Genomic DNA, 20,840 nt, shown 5'->3' with positions numbered 1-20,840 from the left:
CCAACAACAGTATAATTTCGACGATAGTACTAGCAATAAAACCTTAGTGTGACATCGGCATACGCCAAATATCAATTTACTTATTAGCCTTAATTTTAGTTCATAAGTTTTTCTGGCACATTTAACACTATCGTTGAATGAGTGTGTATGAGTTACTGAAACAATTTGGTTCAAGAATTAAATGTAGGATTCTCCTAAAAGAAGACAAGATAGGTGACATTCAAATTTTACATATTTTTTGGGCCATTTAGTTCGATCCTTTTGTTAATAAAACCTGATTGCTCTTTACATAACACTAAATATTTTATACAGTCCATTTTATCGAAACATGAATTGAATTTAATGAATAATAAATGAATTAATTAAAAATGTATAGTACCTTTATGACTGGTATCAATATTAAAATTGTTGCTTCCACATGTAGAGATGAACTCGTCGGCTCTGGATAGTTCTTCTTCCTCCAGGTATTTCGGGCCATATAAGTCGGCTGGAATTACTAGCAAATAGTCGAGGTATACGTGTTTGCCTTCTGGTTGCTACAAAATAAATACAGCTTTCAATACAGAAGTGTTTTGACAAATATTGCTAGGAGGAATGCTTTAGGATCTCAATAGTTTCATTGTCTATACCTGCTGATGTGTTTTTGTGAATACTTAAAATTACACTTTGGGTTAGCAATTTCTAGACTTTTTACCCCTTAAAAACTTTTTGTCTTTAAAACCCTTGAATCATAAGCGATCATACTCAAATTACATATTTCACCTGTAAGAAATATTATTACGTTAAAGAAGTAAAATTTTAAGAGGATTCTGATCATAAAGAAGTACAAAAACGCGGTAGAAAGTTAAAAACGTGACTTTGTACCCACTTCCTCTCTTAAGGAAAATCTGATAAAAATTGCAAATTCAGTGATCGTTCAACTTAATACTTTATTAACAAGAATTCACGTACTATTACTGACATAAGTGAGTATTCACCAACAAAAACATCATGGTAATCCTCTTCAAACAAACCCTCTATTTTCCCGTTTTTTAGTACATACCAATGAGTCCTAGAAGTGCTTAATTAACATTCATTAAATTCATCGTTCAATAACCATTTCTTAAAATTTCACTCACCGAAAAACTAATCATAAAGTTCTCCAGCAAATCAAACTGTTTGACCATATTAGGCTGTATAATAAGAGACCTACAGCCGGATTTTGCCGGGCAATGCTCTACAGGAACTTTGGCTTGATAGTATCGGCCATTCTGGATTATCACGTCCAAGTCAAATACTAAAACATGTGCAAAAAGTGTTGACTTAATATATCCTAAAACTCAATATTTATATTTCACCTGGATAATCGGGTTGATGGTATTGAAGTACGAAACTATAATATCCGGGACTAGGTACTTTTCCTCTCATATCGACCGCAGTGTATCCTTTATTCAAGGAAATGTAGCTGATGTTATTCAATAAGACGATGGGTGGTCTGTTTCTGGCCAGTTCGCCTTCCATTTCTTGCTCGAACTGGATCTTTTTGGTTTCCGGGGGGTTTCTGAAGGATCCGGCGATGCAATCTCCGTTTTTCTTTATGCAGACCGGTTTCGGTTTGATGAAGTCCAATGACCAATCTTGGTAGGGGATCAGGTACAAGGAGTGGATGCCGACGTTACTTGCGTTACTCTGAAAATATTTATTTGTGTAAAGGTAACTAAAATAAAGGGATCTTAAGCAACCATAGGTGCCAGGGTTTACAGTTATTTCTTACTTCTTCCAGGCAATTGAAGCCTAAAGTTATAAGTTAACACTTAAATAAATCTTAAAATTAAATTTGCTTAAAAGAAAAGTAACAGTAAAACATAGTTATTCCAGATAGTGTTTTTAGGAGACTTCGACTGCCAGGAAGAAGTCAGAGATAATTTTAATTGACTGGAGGGAAAACAAAATTAAAACATTAATGATTCCTAGCAGTTGAACCTGTTTTCAGTTCATATTCTTTTCTTGACTTTATATAGCGGGATCATTCTTCCATTTTAATCTAGGCTTTAACTGCCTAAAAGAAAACGAACTTAGAACAAATTGCTCCTAGCAGTTCACAAAGGAGCGATTTCAACTACCTGGAAGAAATGAATAATTTTTTACAAAATAGATATTTTAACTGCCTGAAATAATTAATGTGTTATAGTACTATTTTTCTTTCAGGCGGTTAAAGCTTTTTCCTACGTTTTCCAGACAGTTAAAGCCTGAAATTATAAGTTAAAACTTATATCAATCTTGAACTCAACTGCTTGGAATATCTTTTAATTTAGTTTTAAGCCTGGAAAAGCAAATTAATATTTTTATTTTCTTCCAGACAGTTAAATTCTCAATCTAAAAATTAAATTATTAAGCACGATTTAAGTCCTAACTTCGAATGACTTCTAAGACACGACTTCAACTGCCTGGACGAAAATGAATATTAAAACAATAATATCTTCAATAAGTAGAAATCATTTCCAGAAAAGACACTTTAAGTGTTGAAAGAAATTAGTTTTATATATCTGGTTTGTCTGGAGTACAGTAAAAAAAACTTAAAACCAGAAGAGCAGAAGAAATGAAAAACATACTTCAGATAAAACGCATTTTTTTTTCAAAAAGCAGATGCAGTTGAATCTCAAATGCCATATACTTCTAACCAATCAATAGCAACAATCAGCAGAAAATAGTGAACACGGTATAGTGTATCACTGTAAGCGCAACATGGAAATTTATATTATAGAGAGCTATCAAGAAAATACGGTGATAATGAATTTCAATTTAAACAGACGTCTGCCGGTACTGAATTCATGCATGTAGAATGTAAATTGTGAGCAGATGACCCTACACTTGTCAAGATAAAAAAGATAATTTTTAGTAGAGAAGGGTGTCTATAATAATAAAAATATAAAGAGATGATTTCTATAAGCATAATAGAGTTTTTGGCCAAGCAAAATATGGCACTAAGAGGCAGTTGTAGTAATTTGTGTATTGTAGTAATTTCAACTCGCTTGAATTTTTTTCTAAATTTGATTCTGTTACAGCTAAATATATTCCTAGAATTCAGATTAACGGTAAACATGTCACATTATTTTGGAATTATAGGGGAAGGTGTCCTAAAATGACATACTTTTTATTTAAATTTTGTTTATGCAAAAACCATTTAAGATAATTAACTCAAAATAATACACCACGTTGCTTTAAATAAACTTTATTGACAAACATAAACAAAAATATTGTAACTCTATTTAAAACTTGTAAGAAAATGCATTTTAAAAAACGTTACACTATGTCGTTTTACAAACATGTATATTGTAAAATGACACAGTCGTGGGGTATAAAATGACATATACTTAAAACAAGTGATAACACAAATAGAACTTATTAAATATAGTCAAAGAAAGTAAGCTAATAAGGAATTAGTCTTGGCAAATCTCGCAAATAAACTTTTGGAGAAACTCCAGCACATTCGCAATGTGCCCAATTGTGACACTTCATACAACTAATCCAAGACTCCCTGGATCGAGAATTTTTGAATAGATCGTTGCAATACAGGCATGCCACTTCATCCTTATAATCCTCGGCTGCAAAAGTTGTCTCACCTGAAAGGTTCTTTTTAAATTGACGCACATTTTTTTGCAATTTCTTTTCTTCCTTTAGCTTTAACTCTTCTAAATTGGGAGTAGTTGTTAAGACTCCGGTTATAATTTGTCTGGTCTTCCTTTTTTTGGTTCCTCTTGCTACAGGCACTGGCGAAATTTCCTGCAGAGAAAACCTTTTCCTTAATGGTTGATTTTGTTTTATATTGCTTTCTGTCTGATCAACTCTCGGTTCATTTTCTTTATCGACACTATTGCCTTGTTTTGTCGCATTGCTTCTTCTGTAACACCAATTACTGGTATTTCATTGCTTGTTGATGGTTGTTCTGGACGATAGGATGCTCCCTCTTCTATGGTCGGTTCTAATAATCTATTTGTTATCTCAGCCGGCTCAAAAAACTCGTCTGGGAAAATATATGGATTAAATGGATAAATTCCCGTATTTAAAAATGCGCTTGTGGCATTTTTAATTGTAGCTGCTTTCCCGTAAGCGGACGTAAACAGTTCACCAATTTGATGTAGTGTTATTACTCTCTCTGGATGGTTTTTCAACCAAAGTGCAAATTCCTGGTTATAAAATGTCTTTAGTGGACCATAGAAGCTGACATCCAGGGGCTGCATACGATGGGTACAGTGGGCAGGAAAGCATAAAGGAATTATCCCATTTCTTCTGGCAAACGTCAAGGCATTTGATGATTTGTGGCTAGTGTGCCCATCCAGAAGTATAAGCTTTAACAAAAGTCTGAAAATGCTTTAATCACAAAGCAAAGGAATCAGATGTCATCCATCCAGTATCGTTAAATAATTTCAAAGAACCTGGAGGTAAAGCATCTAAAAGTTCCTCCTTTCTATTTTTCCTAGGGAAAATCAAAGCAGGTGGCACAAAATTACCTACACTATTCATGCAGCAAACACATGTTACATGCTGACCTCTTTCAGCACTGGTTAATGATCCTACTTGTTTTCTTTCAGTTTTGGCAAACATTTTTGAAGCACTGTGGACAAACCACTTTCGTCCATATTGTAAATCCGATGCACATCATTTTTTTCTTTTTTTAGGGTATTTTCCAACGTATTAAAAAAATTTTGCACTTGTGGCGTATTAAATGCCATGGCTCTAGCCGCAGACACAGCTTCAGGCTGCCTTAGAGATATTTCAGGATGTCGCATACGAAATCCTCTCAGCCACTCTCGTCCAGCGCTACGATCTTTAAATCTATTTGGAATGCCATTTTTAGTAGCAAACTCATACACAAGTTTCTTTATATTTGTTGTTGTTGTTATCCCGAACAATCTAGACTCAAGTAATAGTATATGCTCCACTAACTCTCTTTCTTCGTCTTCATTAAATGTGGTTGGAAACCGACCCAAAACTTTCTGACAGCCCTTAGCTCTTTTGTTTGTATCATTTGCTCTTCGCCTTAATGTGGCTTGGGGGACATTGAACAATTTCGATGCTTTCAGCCACCCCATTGGCCACCTTTTACAGCGTTAATTGCACTTAGCATTGCTTGTTCATCCCACGATTGTCTAGTTGATGTTCTTTCACGTTTTTCCACCATAATGTAGCTAAAAATAATACAATATTCCCTAAATTTAAATTACTTTGATGTTTGTTTGTAAAATGACATAGTATGCCATTTTACCTTCATGCCTATCTGTGTCGTTTTACCCGCAGTAACAGATAGTCCTTTGTTAATGCAGAATAATCTTATTTCATATTAAACGACATTTCCGCGCACGTGAATCTGAAGTATACACTTACATTTAAATACTAACCCTGGTTTACTTTAAAATCAGCACAATTTCGTAATAAAAACAGACTTTCAAAACAGCACATGCAAAATTTCTACACCGCTAAAAATAATTTTTTGAAGTTATCTTCTACATATCATAAACGTGAAACAAATAGAGTGCCCACATGATATCTGGTCTTGGTTTGTGACATGTAAGCAAACTATTGACTAGATGGCGCCAGCAGTTGGAGAATAAATACCGCTATGTCATTTTAGGACACCTTCCCCTACTTGATAATACATGATACTTGCCAATAATATTAGACAACATATTAAATTAGAAGATGTAAATCGTCAAAAACAAATAACAATATTTTCTAGATTGGTTCACATTAATAAGGAACATCTGTGGATATAAGGAAACATAATTTAGGGTTCGATATAATCGACATCATTTCGATTGTTATCGATGACATTAGGGGAAAGGGACTCGCAAATTCGTAATTGTTTTTCATAAACTATATAACAAATTCAATATGAAAGGAAAGCATAACAGTTAACATAAATCCCCCAAGGCTTTTTCATAACTTTCGTTGCAGTTTAGTCGTTTATCATGCCGCAAATTTTTTTTTGTCGTCCAAGCTCTATAATTATGTTTTCTTTCCTTATTCCACTAAACGGTTTCTTTTAATAATTTGAAAAATTTAACCATAAAACCTCTTTCTACCACGCGATGGAAAAGTCGTATTGAATCTCTTAAGACTTTAAAAAATTCACTTCACGAATAATCTTAATATTTCGTCCGCTGCCTATGCTTGAGGGTGCGACAAGAATGAATCGAACGTTGGGCACACCTCGCGACATCTCGAGTCATACGTGGAAGGTTGGCGAATGTTCCGGAACAATGGTCTGTTGTTCCGGAACCTAATATACAGGGTGGTTCATTTGCCTTGAGACATCGCAATATCTCGAAAACTAAACGTGTATTCAGAAAATGATTCATGTGAAGTTTGAATGGTTTCCAGGGGGCCATAAAATGACGTCATTGGTTTGACCTTGAATTGACGTTTTTAAGGTCAACTTCTCTTTTTTGCATAGAAACTTCTATTTCTATTAATATTATCTGATTTAGCGTTAAAAAATAAGTAACTTTCATCCGACACTTTTTTACATGCGACCTCTCTGTTCCAAGATATTAATTCTTGATTCTTTTACGAATTTTTTCCTTGACAATGACATTAGAAACAGGAATAGCTTTGGTTCAGCAATTTTTCAATATTGTTGTGACAAGGCATTGTTGATCAATGATCAATGCAAGTTGTTATGATGCGAAAATTTTAATGAAACGGGTATTTCTATCTACTGCGTATGAGAATATGATATTTGTAGACACAACATCATCATGTGACCAGACCAGTTCGGCGATTACTCTAGTTTTTACATCTCATAAAACTGGCGGTCTTCCATTAGCTTGTACTATACACACCGAGCAAAATGAATCCAACTACACGCTAGTTTTTGCCACTATTAAAGAAGTGATTGAAAATAACGATATGAATAAACAATTCGATCCTGATATTATTATGACGGACGATTCTACGGCAGAACGGCATGCTTTAAAAACAATTTTTCCAAATTCTCGATAACTATTATGTGCATTCTATGTTTGCCAAGCATTTTGGCGTTGGCTTTGTGTTACAGATCATAAAGTTGACATATTGAAAAGACAGTCAATTATGATTCGATTTCGTAATATCCTTTTTACAACTCATGCAGAGGAAGCAACCAAATTGTATGATAATTTAACAGGTGACGAGTATGTTAAGAAAATGCCAGCTCTGCTAAATCAATTAAACAATGTATGGAATCGGCGGGTTGAATGGCGCTTATACTGCCCTCCTTAGTCAAAACGTCTTAACTACAAAATTGTCTTTTTTTGGCTTATTACATTTTATTGACCTATCAAATGGTATCTGCCTCCTTGGCTAAATTAGAAAGTCCTAACTACATTTTTTATGCCTTAAATTCACCTAAATATATTGTTCTATGTGCAGAAAAGACGATAATCCCAAATTAAAATGTCCTATCTATCTTTTTCTAAGTTAAAATGTCTTAAGTAGCTTTCCGTTTGTAGAATATTCATTGATGAGACGAGAGAGACACACCTTGTGCATTCAGAAGTATAATATAAGGTTTAGCCTGTCAATGGCTACTCTTACCCTAGATTTTTGACTCTTAAGTCTTTTTTTATATTTAGGGGTTTCAGGTGTCTCTGGAAGACAAGAATCTAAAAGCTGTTCAAAACACGAGGCATAATGTCAAATTCTTTGGAACGCAATAACTCAAATTCGAAACCTTCAAACCGCTTAAAATTTCCAGGACTAAAAGTTCAATGGAGGCTTGAGAACTGTATGGTTTTTGGAAAAAATCGGTATATAGGGAGGATTGTTTAAAGCCAACAAAAGTCAGAAGAAAAATTCTACGAGTCGTAAAAAAAGAGCCTAAATGAAAATATGGCTGAATTTATAGTCCAGGTTTCAAACTCTATGAAATGCTTTCGAATATGCCAGTAGAGGTATATTCGAAAAGTGCTAAGCAAAGGGGTTGCGGGTCGAAATAAGGAAAATTTAATTTCACCTTTTTTTATTTTTTTTTTATATATAACAGAGACTTATGTTACGATCTGGCTTGACGACTGTGCAGCTCTATCGAAACTGAACTGCAGAATTTGAAAATAAAATACTTTCAATCTGGCCACACTTTTATGTCCGCGGACTCGTTCCATCACCAAGTAGAACAATTATTGAAAAGGTACGGTAAGGTGATCGATTTTAATAATTTTAAATCGTCTGTAGAAAAGGCAAACTCATCTCCATCAAGGTCCATATAAAAGAGATGAACATTCAAAACTTTTTTTAATGGAAAGATTGTTCATCCAAGTTTAAGCTTCAAAAAAATGTTCCCAAGCCTTACTTGCAGAATATGATACATTTGCACTTTAAAAGGGGAGAAAATGTGTTGTACCATAAAAATGCCTTTTCGGAAGAACCAAAACCTTCTTGCCGAACACAATGTCGAGGTGTAAAATTAAAAAGAAAACAAAATTTGATTTTTAAGTTACGTCCTATTATTCCGGCTAACCGAATGATATTCTGGAGGAATTAGCCGTTTCCCAAAATAATGATACTGTTAATAAAGAAAATGTAGATATCCAGTAAGATTTCATTATTTACTTTCATACTTTTTTAATGTTCTAATGTTTTATTAGTGAGTAATTTAGTTATAATGTTAATTTGAAATGCAACTCCTGTGTCTTTAATAAAAATCAGTCCATTATATATCAGAGAATTGCTTTAAAACATGAGGACTGTATATTAGTTTTCATAAAATCTCAATTTTCTCAGCTTTATCGATTTGAGAGTTTGAGGATGTTTTAACTAAGGACGGCAGTATAGACAGGACTTACTAACTCGGGGAAATAACACTAATAATATAAAAGAAGCTTCTATACGCATTCTCAAAGACATTATACTCCAGCGCTGTAAAGCATTTAATGCCTGCGCATTAGTAGATTTCATAACTTCTATTTTTGAAAATTATTTCCAACGGCGCATCATCTCTTATGCAAACACGAAAAAGACAAAGGATTCCATATATGCAATGTTTGTAAAGACTGCAAAAAATATTAAAAATATTGCTAGAGTTAACGATTATGAGTATAGTGTGGAATCGGCGACAATTCCAAATACTTTTTATACTATTCGAACGGATGCAGGTGTTTGCGATTGTGAGGCTGGAAAATGTGGCAAATTCTGCAAAAACCTATTAAAATTTGGTCTTATATTCCCAAATTCCCCTCGGCTATCGGTAAATGACAGAATATTAGTGGCAAGAATTGCGACGGGAGATGACATAAATAAAAATTTCTACATGAATATGACCCTAAATGAAGCACCAAATGATCATTTAGACATTACTCAGTGCCCTTTATCTCGTACCCAAGAGGCAATGCAGTATGAGGGCAATTCTGCATCTTGCATGGCACAAGTTGCTGTAGAATTTCCACAGCAATATAGGAATGTACTTGCAGAGTTTAAAATAGACCGTTTCGCACAATTGCTTGAATCAAACCCAACTATCCACAATCTAAAAGCCCTAACAAAATTTAAGTATGATAAAAAAGATTAATACTTCAGAGCAAGGACAACAATTTATTTTCCAACAGATGATACTAAAACGTATACCAAGGAAAATTAAAGTTCAAAGCACAGTACTGAGTCGACGAAAAGATAGAGGCATAAGAAAGACTAAGTCCAGAATTCAAGCTGGACGGCCTTCCAATGCAGAACGAACCAGCACGAGTCGAAAAAGAAAGCATGACTTAGGAAAGAACATTAAAATAAATGTCCAAAACGCTCGCTAAATTAATTAAATTTAAGATTTTTTGTTGTTTTTTTTTAAATGCCTTCTTTCATAAAAGCTTTTTATATTATTTCTTGTTTTATTTAAGTTAAGTCTAAAGTCTATAAAAACTAAATTTCCCACTTTTCCATTCTCTGTTTGCCCCAAAATAATTCTCTGTACTAACTATAACTATAATTCCCTGTTTGGGTATACAATCTAGTACTGCAAAACACAATTTCCCATATTAAACCATACCCTATAAAAATGTTGTAGTAGGGTATATGAATGACTAACTGCAGAAAGGGGATATGTCACAATTTTAAAATTGTACAGGAAGAGGAAAAAACTACCTAAACTTTGCTTAAAGCTTATTTGACTATTGTTTTTTTTGCGGAAATGTACCTGGAGGTATATTTTATATATCACCTTCGTCTCTTTTGGTGTTTTTAAATTTCCCATGAAGTTATTGTCAATTATGACATATGGACATGTCTCCTTTTTGCAGTAAAATAAAACAAAATTCTATAATTTTGACATTTGCTTTATTCAAATAGTACATACTCATTCTACATCGCATTCTTTCTCACTTGTCGGTCAAGCCGAAATGCTCCTCCAAAATTCCATATAATCCTCAGGAATAAATTTTATTGTATTTAATATATCAGTCATTTTTTTTTGTTAACTGGTATCTTTTCAAAGTATGCTTTTTTAGAACATTGAGTTAATTCTTTTTCAGCATTTCTAAGCCGGTAAGTATTACTTACAGGGCAGTTTATAAACTCACGGCCAACTATCTGAGTGGTTGTTGAAATACTCAAATGTTGGAAGGATGCGATTAAAAACGATTTCTTTTGAGAGCGTGGTACACTCTTTCCACAAGATTCAGATTGCAGGTTCTTTTGCAAAATTGTGGCCACCAACGTTTGAAATCGTACACAAAATCGCTAGACACCTGAACAGTTGAAAATTTTGCTGGATTTTTGCAAGCCTTGGAAATTATTTCAACATAATCCTGGATGGTGTAAAATCGTTCTATTTTATTAAGCTGTCGTTTAATTAGGCCGAAGTCACGGTCGCAAGGCATAAATGAATGGCCTCTCATTGGGAAGTACATTTCAATCTCATTAAATCTCTTGAATTCAACTAAACTCATTAGAAAGCGAATCACGGTATTATTTTTATTCTGCCCACTACAGTTGTCACAGAAAATGTGATGAGTTTTATACTTTTGCAAGCTTTGCTGATCTAAGTAATGCTTGAGAAAAGAGCATACGTCATTTGCACCTTTGCCCGCCTCCCCTTCATGGTAGACATAACAAGCAATATTATTAGATCCTAAATTATGTATCCCAAAAGTACAAACAGTGAGCTGTCGAAAGTAGTACAGATCTTGAACCGGAAGTTGTGGTAGCGATACATTCGCCATGAAATCAATGCAAATACCTAAGGTCTGCTCATCTTCAGTACAGCGCTTTTTTACCGAATCTAGAGCAGTATAAAACTTCTTGCTTCGTCTTTTGTGGACCATAAGCTCAGCAACTGCTACTCTTTTTGCATTATCCTTAAGACAGTCACTCTTTATTTTAGCATTAAGTTCCTCGCAGGTACTGCAAGTGTCTTTTGCTGGTCTACCAAATTTTAAGTTATAATTTTCTTTAAAATAGGACCAAAAAAATTTGTAAGAAATTTTATCAGTCGGGTGTTTCTCTCTAAACATCTCAAACATTGTCTTTACTGAATTTTGCAATCTAGATAACGAATTTCTTGGCTCGTATAATGCGATATTTTTACCGGATAGGATTCAATGTGGTTCCGGATATTTGCAATAACAGACATTTTTACCGCGCATATCCTGAGGGGTTTTGTGATTTTTTAGGAGAAAAACAATACGTTCGCATCGCTTCTTAGAGATTCCATAAATTGATAGAAATGCTCTTTTACAAGTCTGTATTCTACTTGAACCATTAAGAATAAAGTATTTGACACTTAAAGACTTTGGCTTACTATTAGAAGCGTCTATGCTACCCCTTTTTCGTGAAATGGAATGTATTTCTAAAAGTCCTTGTAAATGCATATCTTGTAAGTCTTTTGTTTGCAAATTACAAAACAAATTAAGCATACTTTGTTTTTCTTCTTCAGTCAGTCCACTTAAAGATTTCTTGTAACAACTAAGAGGATAAACTAGTTTGCCTAACGATGATTTAAAAAAAAAGCCAGACTTACCATAAATCACCCGCAACCTCTTCAACCTCTCATTTTTTCTATTCAACTTAAATAAAATGAAATTGTAAATGAAATAAGCATGTGTTGTTTCCTTGTTTCTATGAAATTCTAAACAGAACTAAACGACTGCGTTTTTTATTACTCAGCCAGCAAAAACCAAAATAAATCAGAGCGGAACATTAAAATAGGTCCCCGAATCTCTATTGCATTTTAGTGATTATATTATCTGGTCTTTTGTATTGGTGTACAAAACTGCACGAAAAGAACCGAAGTCAATAGTTTACCGCAGCAAGGTTACTTCTCCAGGACATATCCCCTTTCTGCGGTTAGCGAGAATTATAATGCTATCGAGTAAATGGTGTGACAATGTCGTATGTCCCGTTTATGCAGTAAATGAAATCTAAATATATGAAATTTAAATATATGAAAATATGAATTTCCTAAGAAATTGGAGATGTCCCCTTTCTGCAGTTAGCGATTCATATATTAAATGCCCTAACGTTCTATGTGTATTTTTATTATATACCTTAACCTAACACCACAGTGCGTTGTGTACGGGTATAGATTCAAAATACGCCTCGGCGCGTAGCCACACAGAATTTAAGACCATTTGTCTTCTTACCTTCAAATCGACAATTAAGGAATTGCCTTGCACCTCAAAGACTCCCACTCCGCCTTGCTCGTCGGTAACCACTTGCCTACACGTAGGGTTATAAGGACAAGAATACAAAATAACACGACCATGCTGATCATAATATTTTCCAGGGGCGGTCACGTTGATTTTATGGGTTCTAAGATCATTAACGGGCGTCACGTAATTTATAAGCAAAACATGCGGACCTGGTTTGGCTACTGTAAGATTAAACGATATTTCCGGCTGTTCTGGATTAAGAACCGGCACTCGGTTGGGGATATTTATGGCATTCAAGTGCTAAAAAAAAACAATATTTTATTAGTTAGTGTTTCCAAAAAAAGATCCCACTTCGGAATTGTAATCATACCTCAGTATTTAAATAAAATTCCCTTAAGGGCTGATGATCATTGCCTATATATCCCCCAACTCCATAAGTTTTATCAAAGCTGGTGATATTGGGATAATCATACACCCTGCACAGTCCAGTGTCATTAAAGGTACAAGGGGTTTCAATTTTTTGGTTTAACACCGTTGCCAAGTAGAAATCTTCCGGCAGCAGCACAAAGTAATCCTGCATTAAAAACGATCATTTAAAAAAACTGCTTACTATAAAATTTGCTATTTATACTTACCAAATAAATGGTATCGTTCACGTTAATACTGACACTCCATCTGCCTGGATTCAGCACCAAAGGTAAGGGAACCGAACTAGATTCACCAGAAACTGTCGTGAATACCGGATCGTTGGAGTTTTTAAATTGTACTTTAAGATATTGTTCGTTTTCGTTCGGGTTGTCTGGGGTTACTTTGATTCCTCCGATTACTGTGTAGGGGTTTGGGTTCACAAATCTGTTAAAAAATGTTTTAAGGTGCATTCATAATCAATCCATGGGTCAAGTTCGACGTCAAGTGTAAATTTGGCATACTAAAAGCCGTTCACAATAGATTTATATGTTTAGGGTCTGAAAATACAGCACAAGCTGCAGGTATTTTTTCGGTGATTCACCGATTTTGATTTTTATTATTATTTAAAACTATTAGAATTATGTGGCCGTTCTTTAAATACTACAAGTGAGTTTTTACTTATAACTTAATAATTTTTAACTGAATAACTTTCATAATTTAGATATCAAGAAAGTAATGTTTATTTATTTATTTATTAATCTACATCACTCGACAGATTTACATTCAATTATTGAGTGTGAGGGAAAAAGATATTATCTCTAGTGTAATAAATGAAAATAACGTTATAATTCAATAAACACGTCACAACTGAATACTCTCCAAATCGTTATACATTCGTTAATTTTCGCAATAAGGCAAACCAAACAAATGTGTGTCAAGTTATTTTCAAGATATTATAGATTTCAGTAAACATATTGATGAATGACCCCAATCCAGTATTCTTATAATAAATCGCCATTTAGAAGTCATCTTTATTTTTCTTTTGTAGCCTCAGAATAAACGAAGGTAGATTTTAAGATTCCTTGAAGCACGTGGGCATAACAAAAGAGAAATCCTGATAGGCAAGATTCACCTGAAACTTATGTGAACTGGATGTGTGCATCCTATAGCATACACCCTAGCGTTTTCTAAGCGCTCTTTATGAACAGGGATTATCAGGTTATTATATATATATACATTTCAAGAGCCCACATGTTTCCACAGTTTTGAATAATATTAATTAGTATTTGAAAGTTCAGTATTCATATTGTGATTAATCAAGGTTTTTATAGGTTTCATTCGTCTTAAAGATTAAACTTGAGTAAAAAAGCTAGCTGAGAGGCCGTTCGTATCCTAGGTAACTTTGTTCGTGTCATTCTTCAGTCAGAAACAATGTCTTCTTTTAATTGCCTAACGTAATATACGAGCAGCTCCTAACTAATGTTCGAACCAAGGAAAAAAATTTAACCAACTTTCCTACTAAAAAAGTAGCATCAATTTTCTGCTTCAGATAGTCGATGAAAAATAAATAAACACCTATTATTTATTTTTGTGATGTAACAAACCTTGAAAGAGATGCAACCTTTTGAAGGTACACCACTATGACGTCAAAACACACTTTTCACGTCACTTAGGGTAATGTTGTATAAGAGTACGCAGGCTTATTTTTAATACATATCGCCATCTATTAAATTATCTATGCAGTCAGTCATGTTCCAAATAGCATACGATACTGGATACAAAAATAGAAATATACATTATCGACACACCTGTTTTTAAAATGGCCGAAAGTGTTTGCATGGGTTGTCGATTAGTATTTTGTGAGGTACCTGTGAACGTTACAGGTTAGTACACGTTATTGTATGTTTTTTTAGAATATTGTTGTTGTTTGTGTCTCTAAAATTTAGCAAAAATTAGGTTAATAATGAAGATATTAAGCAAAATCTAAAATTATCAACACATGTACAAGAGTACGCAGTGCGTCCTCTTATTGTAAGTAATAAAGCTCTAGTAAATATAGCATAGAAATCAACAAGATTTTTTTTCAGATTAACAAATTTGAATTATGAGCCGTTACAAAAGAAAAAGTGAGCGGAAGATGTTCACCGAAGGCAATATGGAAGAGATTAGGAGAAAAAAATTGCAGATGGTTTTAGTAAAAAAAGTATAGCCAGGGAAATATAATAAATGAAGCGACACTTAGAAAACGGTTAAAAGCAGGAACGATCCCCAGCTCCTTAGGACGATTGAAAACTGATATACCTTTAGATATGGAGGCTCATTTAGCCCAACAAATAACGGACCTGGATTTTAGATTTTATGGGATTACCAAGAAATATTTGAAAACAGCAGCTTATAAGTTTGCTGAAACTAACAAACTTCAACACAGGTTCAGCAATATTAAAAAATAGCAGGTAAATCGTGGGTAAAAGGGTTTTGTCAAAGACACACAATAGTACTTACGCGCTAGAAAAATGTTCAATGGGTCGAATAATGGGTTTCAATAAAAGCCAGGTAGGTCGGTTTTTTAAAAATCTTAAGACTCTTTATGAAAAAAGAAACTACCTACCAAATTCAATATACAACATGGACGAAACAGGGGTATCCACAGTACCTAATAAATTACCCAAGGTTTTATCCAGCAAAGCCAAAAAACTGGTCGGAAAAGTAGCTAGTGCAGATCGGGGATAGCTCGTTATAGCGGTATGTTGTTTTAGCGTTACGGGGACATATATTTCTCCGGCTATATTTCCCAGAAAAAGGATGAAAGATTAGCTCTTTTTAAATGCACCTACTGGTACCTGCAAAATGATATTGTACTCTGGGTTTATAAACAAAGAATTATTTTGTCAGTGGTTGCGGCATTTCAAGAGCTACAGCAAACCTAGTGCCGAAAATCAAGTACTGTTGATCCTCGACAACCATTCCTCTCACCGTGATCTAGATGCAATCAACTTCTGCAGGGATAACTATATTGATTTACTCTCCCTACCACCTCATGCAAGCCACAAGATGCAACCACTGGATGTTGGTTTCTTTGGCCCATTAAAGTGTGCTTACAGTAGAGAATGTGATAAGTGGATCGTAAGTAACCCTGGAAAGATAATAACGCAGATGCAAGTTGCCGGACTATTTAACCAAGCTTACACCTGCATCGCCAATATTGGAAAATCAGAAAACTCATTCAGCTTCATCCAATTGGTGTGATTACAAATTTTACAAACATTTTCGAAATATGCTTAAAAGATCGACTAAATTCTTGTCTGTTAATAACATTTTATCTAAAAACCAATTTGGATTCCGCACCAGTACATTACGCATTACTACTTTAGACGCTATACTCCTGAAAATTCCTGAAAAGTGCCTTCTAACATTTCTTGATCTAGCGAAGGCCTTTGACATGGTGCAACATGAAAATCTTCTTAAAGTCCTAAACATTTATGATGTCAAAGGGGTTGTTTTAAAAGTTTTTAAGAGTTAATCTGGCGGGCCGAAACAGATGTCCAAAATTAATGGTATCGATACGTCAAAGATGCTGACAGGAATACCACTGATAGGGTACTCTTCTTGGGGCCTTACTTTTCTTAATCTATATACATTATTTAACATGTATGAGTATGAGTATGAGCTTTGTCCTCATAGATGATGAATGTTTCGTGAATATCGCTAACGTTATTCTGCAACGATACATAAAGGTCAAACAAGACATCAATCAGTGTGTGAGAAAACGATACCTACCTCGTATATGACATGTCATTTGAGTGGACTTCAGAAAAAAATGAGATATTATCACTGTGCAAAGTCACCGTTTAAATCTCGCTGTTTCCAATAGAATTTCCATCCCCGTATTCCATAGCTGTCATGGAGTTGTTGGTCAAATTTTAAATTTATTGAGAAACCCTTCAAAGGCAAAAAAGCTCTTTCGAAAAAAATCGTCCAAAGTATACTCCAGACAGCAACGAAAAATAACTGCTTCGCTTTTGTGAAACTAGATTCATTGAAAGACATCAATCTGGAGGAAATAGCTGACAAAACATGGTCTATATCTTTAACTGCTCTTTTTGCTGCTATTCAAAGAAGTGATTTTATAGTGCAGTAGTTGCGCGACATTAGAGAATCTGCTGATGATTTCTTTTTTTCGCAGTGAAATTTGTGTTTCAAGAGTTGTATCATGTAAAAAAAACGTGGCAATCCGCGAACTACATGGAGTGAAGCGTACTTTAGAATCACAGTATTCCTTAATTTCCAATGCATGGAAATTTGACGGAAGGATTCCCTGAAAACGAACATATTTTATCGAGCTTCCAACTTCTCCCTCCAGGATTTCCTGATATAAGTAAAAACATATGAGCTAGACAATTTAAAGCATCATACTTTGAAGATAACATGTCATCAAGGACAGTGAAGGTAGAAGTTAGGTTGTTGAAAGATCAATCTAAACCATGAAAAGAATCAAAACCTAACCTTGAAGTGTAATAGGTCGGGAGGTTAAGTTTACTGGCTATGATTCCCATTTACTGGGATATTTCTGTCGATCTTGATCACGTCATAGACATCCTATTAAATAAATAAGTCTAGAAGAGTATTTTATTTTGAGTGGTATTGAAAAAAAATCGTATGTTAACGTTTGTACTATATTATATCTACGCAGATGAAAATAAACTGAAATAATCTTCAATTACATTAATTTTTTTGTCATATTCTTTAAACTCATTTTCAATATAATGAACCGATATAAACACCTTCTGTTTAAGAGTTATCTGGCAGGTCGAAAACAGATGTCCAAAATTAATGGTATCTATAGTGATACGTCGAAGATGCTGATAGGAATACCACTGATAGGGTACTGTTCTTGGGCCCTTACTTTTCTTAATCTATATAAATTCTTTAACATGTATGAGTATGAACTTTATCCTCATGGACAATGAATGTTTCCTGAATATCGCTAACGTTATTCTGCAGTGATACATAAAGGTCAAACTAGACATGAATAAGTGTGTGAGAAACCGACACCTACATCGTATATGGCATGTCATTTGAGTGTACAATGAGAAAAGAATGAGATATTATTATTGTGCAAAGTCACCGTTTAAATCTCGCTGTTTCAAATTGAATTTCCATCCCCGTAATCTATAGCTGTCATGGAATTGTTGATCAAATTTTAAATTTATTGAGAAACCCTTCAAAGGCAAAAAAGATCTTCCCAAAAAAAATCGTCCAAAAGTATGCTCCGGACAGCAACAAAAAATAACTGCTTCGCTTTTGTGAAACTACTAGTTAACCAAACTGTCTTGGCCTCTGAGAGTTGGGTGCAGAACCAACGGGAGCTCATTTAAAGCGTTACTTTCGTGGTGTTCACGTTGTTTACATTGCAATTTTATAGTCGGTATATAGATTAAAGGATTGATATATCGTGCGTTTTTTCTTATAGAGTTTTCTATTTTAAAATGTCGTTTGAAACTAAATTAACAAATAAAGTATTAGGCCCCAAAGTCGTGAGATACTTAACAATATACTAAATTTTATGCAAGCAGAAGCAGTGGTTGGAGAAGTTTCTATTCCTCTAAAAAAGGTATCTATTTTTAATGTATTTTTTTATTAAATTCATTTTTACGTTATATGCGACTTTAAGGCTGATATCAAGAAATTTCTAGCTATTTGTCTAGTTTCTGAGCTCAGTCAGTTTTTAAGGCTAATTTTTTGGAGATATTTATGTAAGTACCTAATGCTAACGCTCCAGTTAATTTTGTGGTTCTTTACATACATTTGAAAAATTGCTTTAATGCAACTGCCTAACCAATATAATAAAACTATAATATTTGACAGATTTATAAAAACCCTTATTCCTTAGGTTCAAGAACGTGTCGCAGCAGCAACAGGTGCATCGCTTAGAAGTATTCGACGAGTTAAAAAGAACGCAAAACGAGTTGAAGCGGGCCAATCAACATCATTTTCAACTCCCACAAAAACAAAGGAAAACACAAAACTGAAAATTCGCCTTGACGACGCAAATCGAGGAATTTTGCGAAGAACGATCATTAATTACCATTTTACAGAAAAGACGGTTCTGACATTAAAAGCAGTACATAAAAAATTCGTACAAGATACTGGATATCAAGGATGTAGAGACACTTTGAGAAAGGAAGTCCATAAAATTGGTTTTCGTTGGAAGAAATTTAGCAACAATAAAACAATATTAATGGAACGTCAGTCTATAAGACTGCTGAGAATTGAGTTTCTTAGAAGGATGCGTCAATACAGGGAAGAAGGGCGTGATATAATATACATCGACGAGACATACATTCACTCATCACATACTCATTTAGAAGGATGGAGCTATGACTCTTTGAAAGGCTTAAAAAACCAACAGGCAAGGGACCACGCCTTATTATAGTGCATGCAGGTGGCGAAAATGGGTTTGTTCCTAATGCCTATATTACATCGAAATCGAACAGCACAAGTGGCGACTACCATCATGACATGAATTATGAGAACTACAAAAAATGGGTTTCTGAGAATCTCATTCCCAATTTAAAACCAAAGTCTGTTGTGGTAGTTGATAACGCACCGTACCATAATAAACAACTCGAAAAATCACCCACAACGTTAATAAAGAAAGCGGAAATGCAACAATGGTTACGGGTAAGAGGTATATCTAATGATGATAAGTTAATAAAGCCACAACTTTATTATATAATAAAGATTCTAAACCAAAGTTCAGAAGGTATGAAATAGACGAACTTTTTAATGCAATAGGTCATGGCGTACTACGGTTACCTCCATATCACCCAGATCTCAACCCCATTGAGTTAGTTTGGGCCGAGTTAAAAGAATATGTTGCCAAGAAGAATGTTAATTTTAATTTCAATGAGGTCATTACATTTTGTAATGATTTATTTAAAGAATTATCTGCTGAGAAATGGAAATCTCGGTGTTTACGAGCTGAGCGGTTTGAAAAAGAATTCATTTCAAAGGAACCAACAATAGATATGGCTATAGAAAATATGATAATCAACTTGCATAGCGACGAGAATAAAACAGAAAGTGACACTGATGAGTCCGAGGATGAGTCAGATGTACAAGAGAGTGACTTATATGGAATAGAGGAATTAGACGAGGATGTTGGAGTACAAACTCTTGAAAGTCATAACATTACTATTAAATTGTAATTTTTTTAAAATAGATTTATTGTAAATATTATATTGCGTCTTGTTTACCATTTCTTAATTCTAAAATTTAATAAGTAGGATATGTATGTATTATTAGGAATTTTGCACAACCCGGCGAAATCCAAGTTATTTACGGCGCTGGCAATAAAGCAGACCCTTGTAGGAACCCAAGTCAGTGAAATAACAAACCGAAGTCAGTGAAATTCTAGATGTGCTCGAATAAAGAAGAGAGCGTTCGTGTTGTGTCGCAGACTATTCTATACGTTTTGTAATTTATATCTTATTTTTGAATACAGTTTAATATTGATAAAAGTAGTTTTAATATATCAGAAGTGAGATTCTTACCAAAAAGAAAAACACTGTGTGCGTGTAATTACTAGTTAAGTGCCCTTGTATAAAATACTTGTTTGTGATTTGTGCTGTGCTTGTGATATCCAGTAGTCCGCCGACGGTGGAATACCTAGGATCTGTTATAAGTAAAGGTGAAATTAAACCATTCCCGCAAAAGGTAGAGGCAGTCTTGCAGTTTCCGCCGCTTAGAAATTTACATGACGTTAGACAGTTTCTAGGATTGACGTCATATTTTCGCAAATACATCAAGGACTTTGCAATTAAAGCCAAACCGTTAACC

General features: G+C 34.3%; 1 protein-coding gene across 1 annotated transcript in view; it reads right to left on the bottom strand.

Moving 5' to 3' along the window:
• LOC126739393 (laminin subunit alpha) overlaps positions 1-20,840 on the bottom strand; it is a 328,515-nt gene that overhangs the window by 211,949 nt on the left and 95,726 nt on the right. The window contains exons 17-22 of the mRNA XM_050445058.1: positions 13,229-13,445; positions 12,964-13,167; positions 12,585-12,893; positions 1,338-1,668; positions 1,119-1,276; positions 380-536 (exon numbers count right to left, since the gene is read on the bottom strand). Coding sequence (XP_050301015.1) covers positions 380-536; positions 1,119-1,276; positions 1,338-1,668; positions 12,585-12,893; positions 12,964-13,167; positions 13,229-13,445 — 1,376 coding nt within the window. The remainder of the gene's footprint in view (positions 1-379; positions 537-1,118; positions 1,277-1,337; positions 1,669-12,584; positions 12,894-12,963; positions 13,168-13,228; positions 13,446-20,840) is intronic.

This window comes from Anthonomus grandis, chromosome 8 (assembly GCF_022605725.1).
Source record: "Anthonomus grandis grandis chromosome 8, icAntGran1.3, whole genome shotgun sequence".
NCBI lineage: Eukaryota > Metazoa > Arthropoda > Insecta > Coleoptera > Curculionidae > Anthonomus > Anthonomus grandis.
The sequence above is the reverse complement of the archived record's forward strand: the minus strand, read 5'-3'. Positions and strand labels throughout refer to the sequence as shown.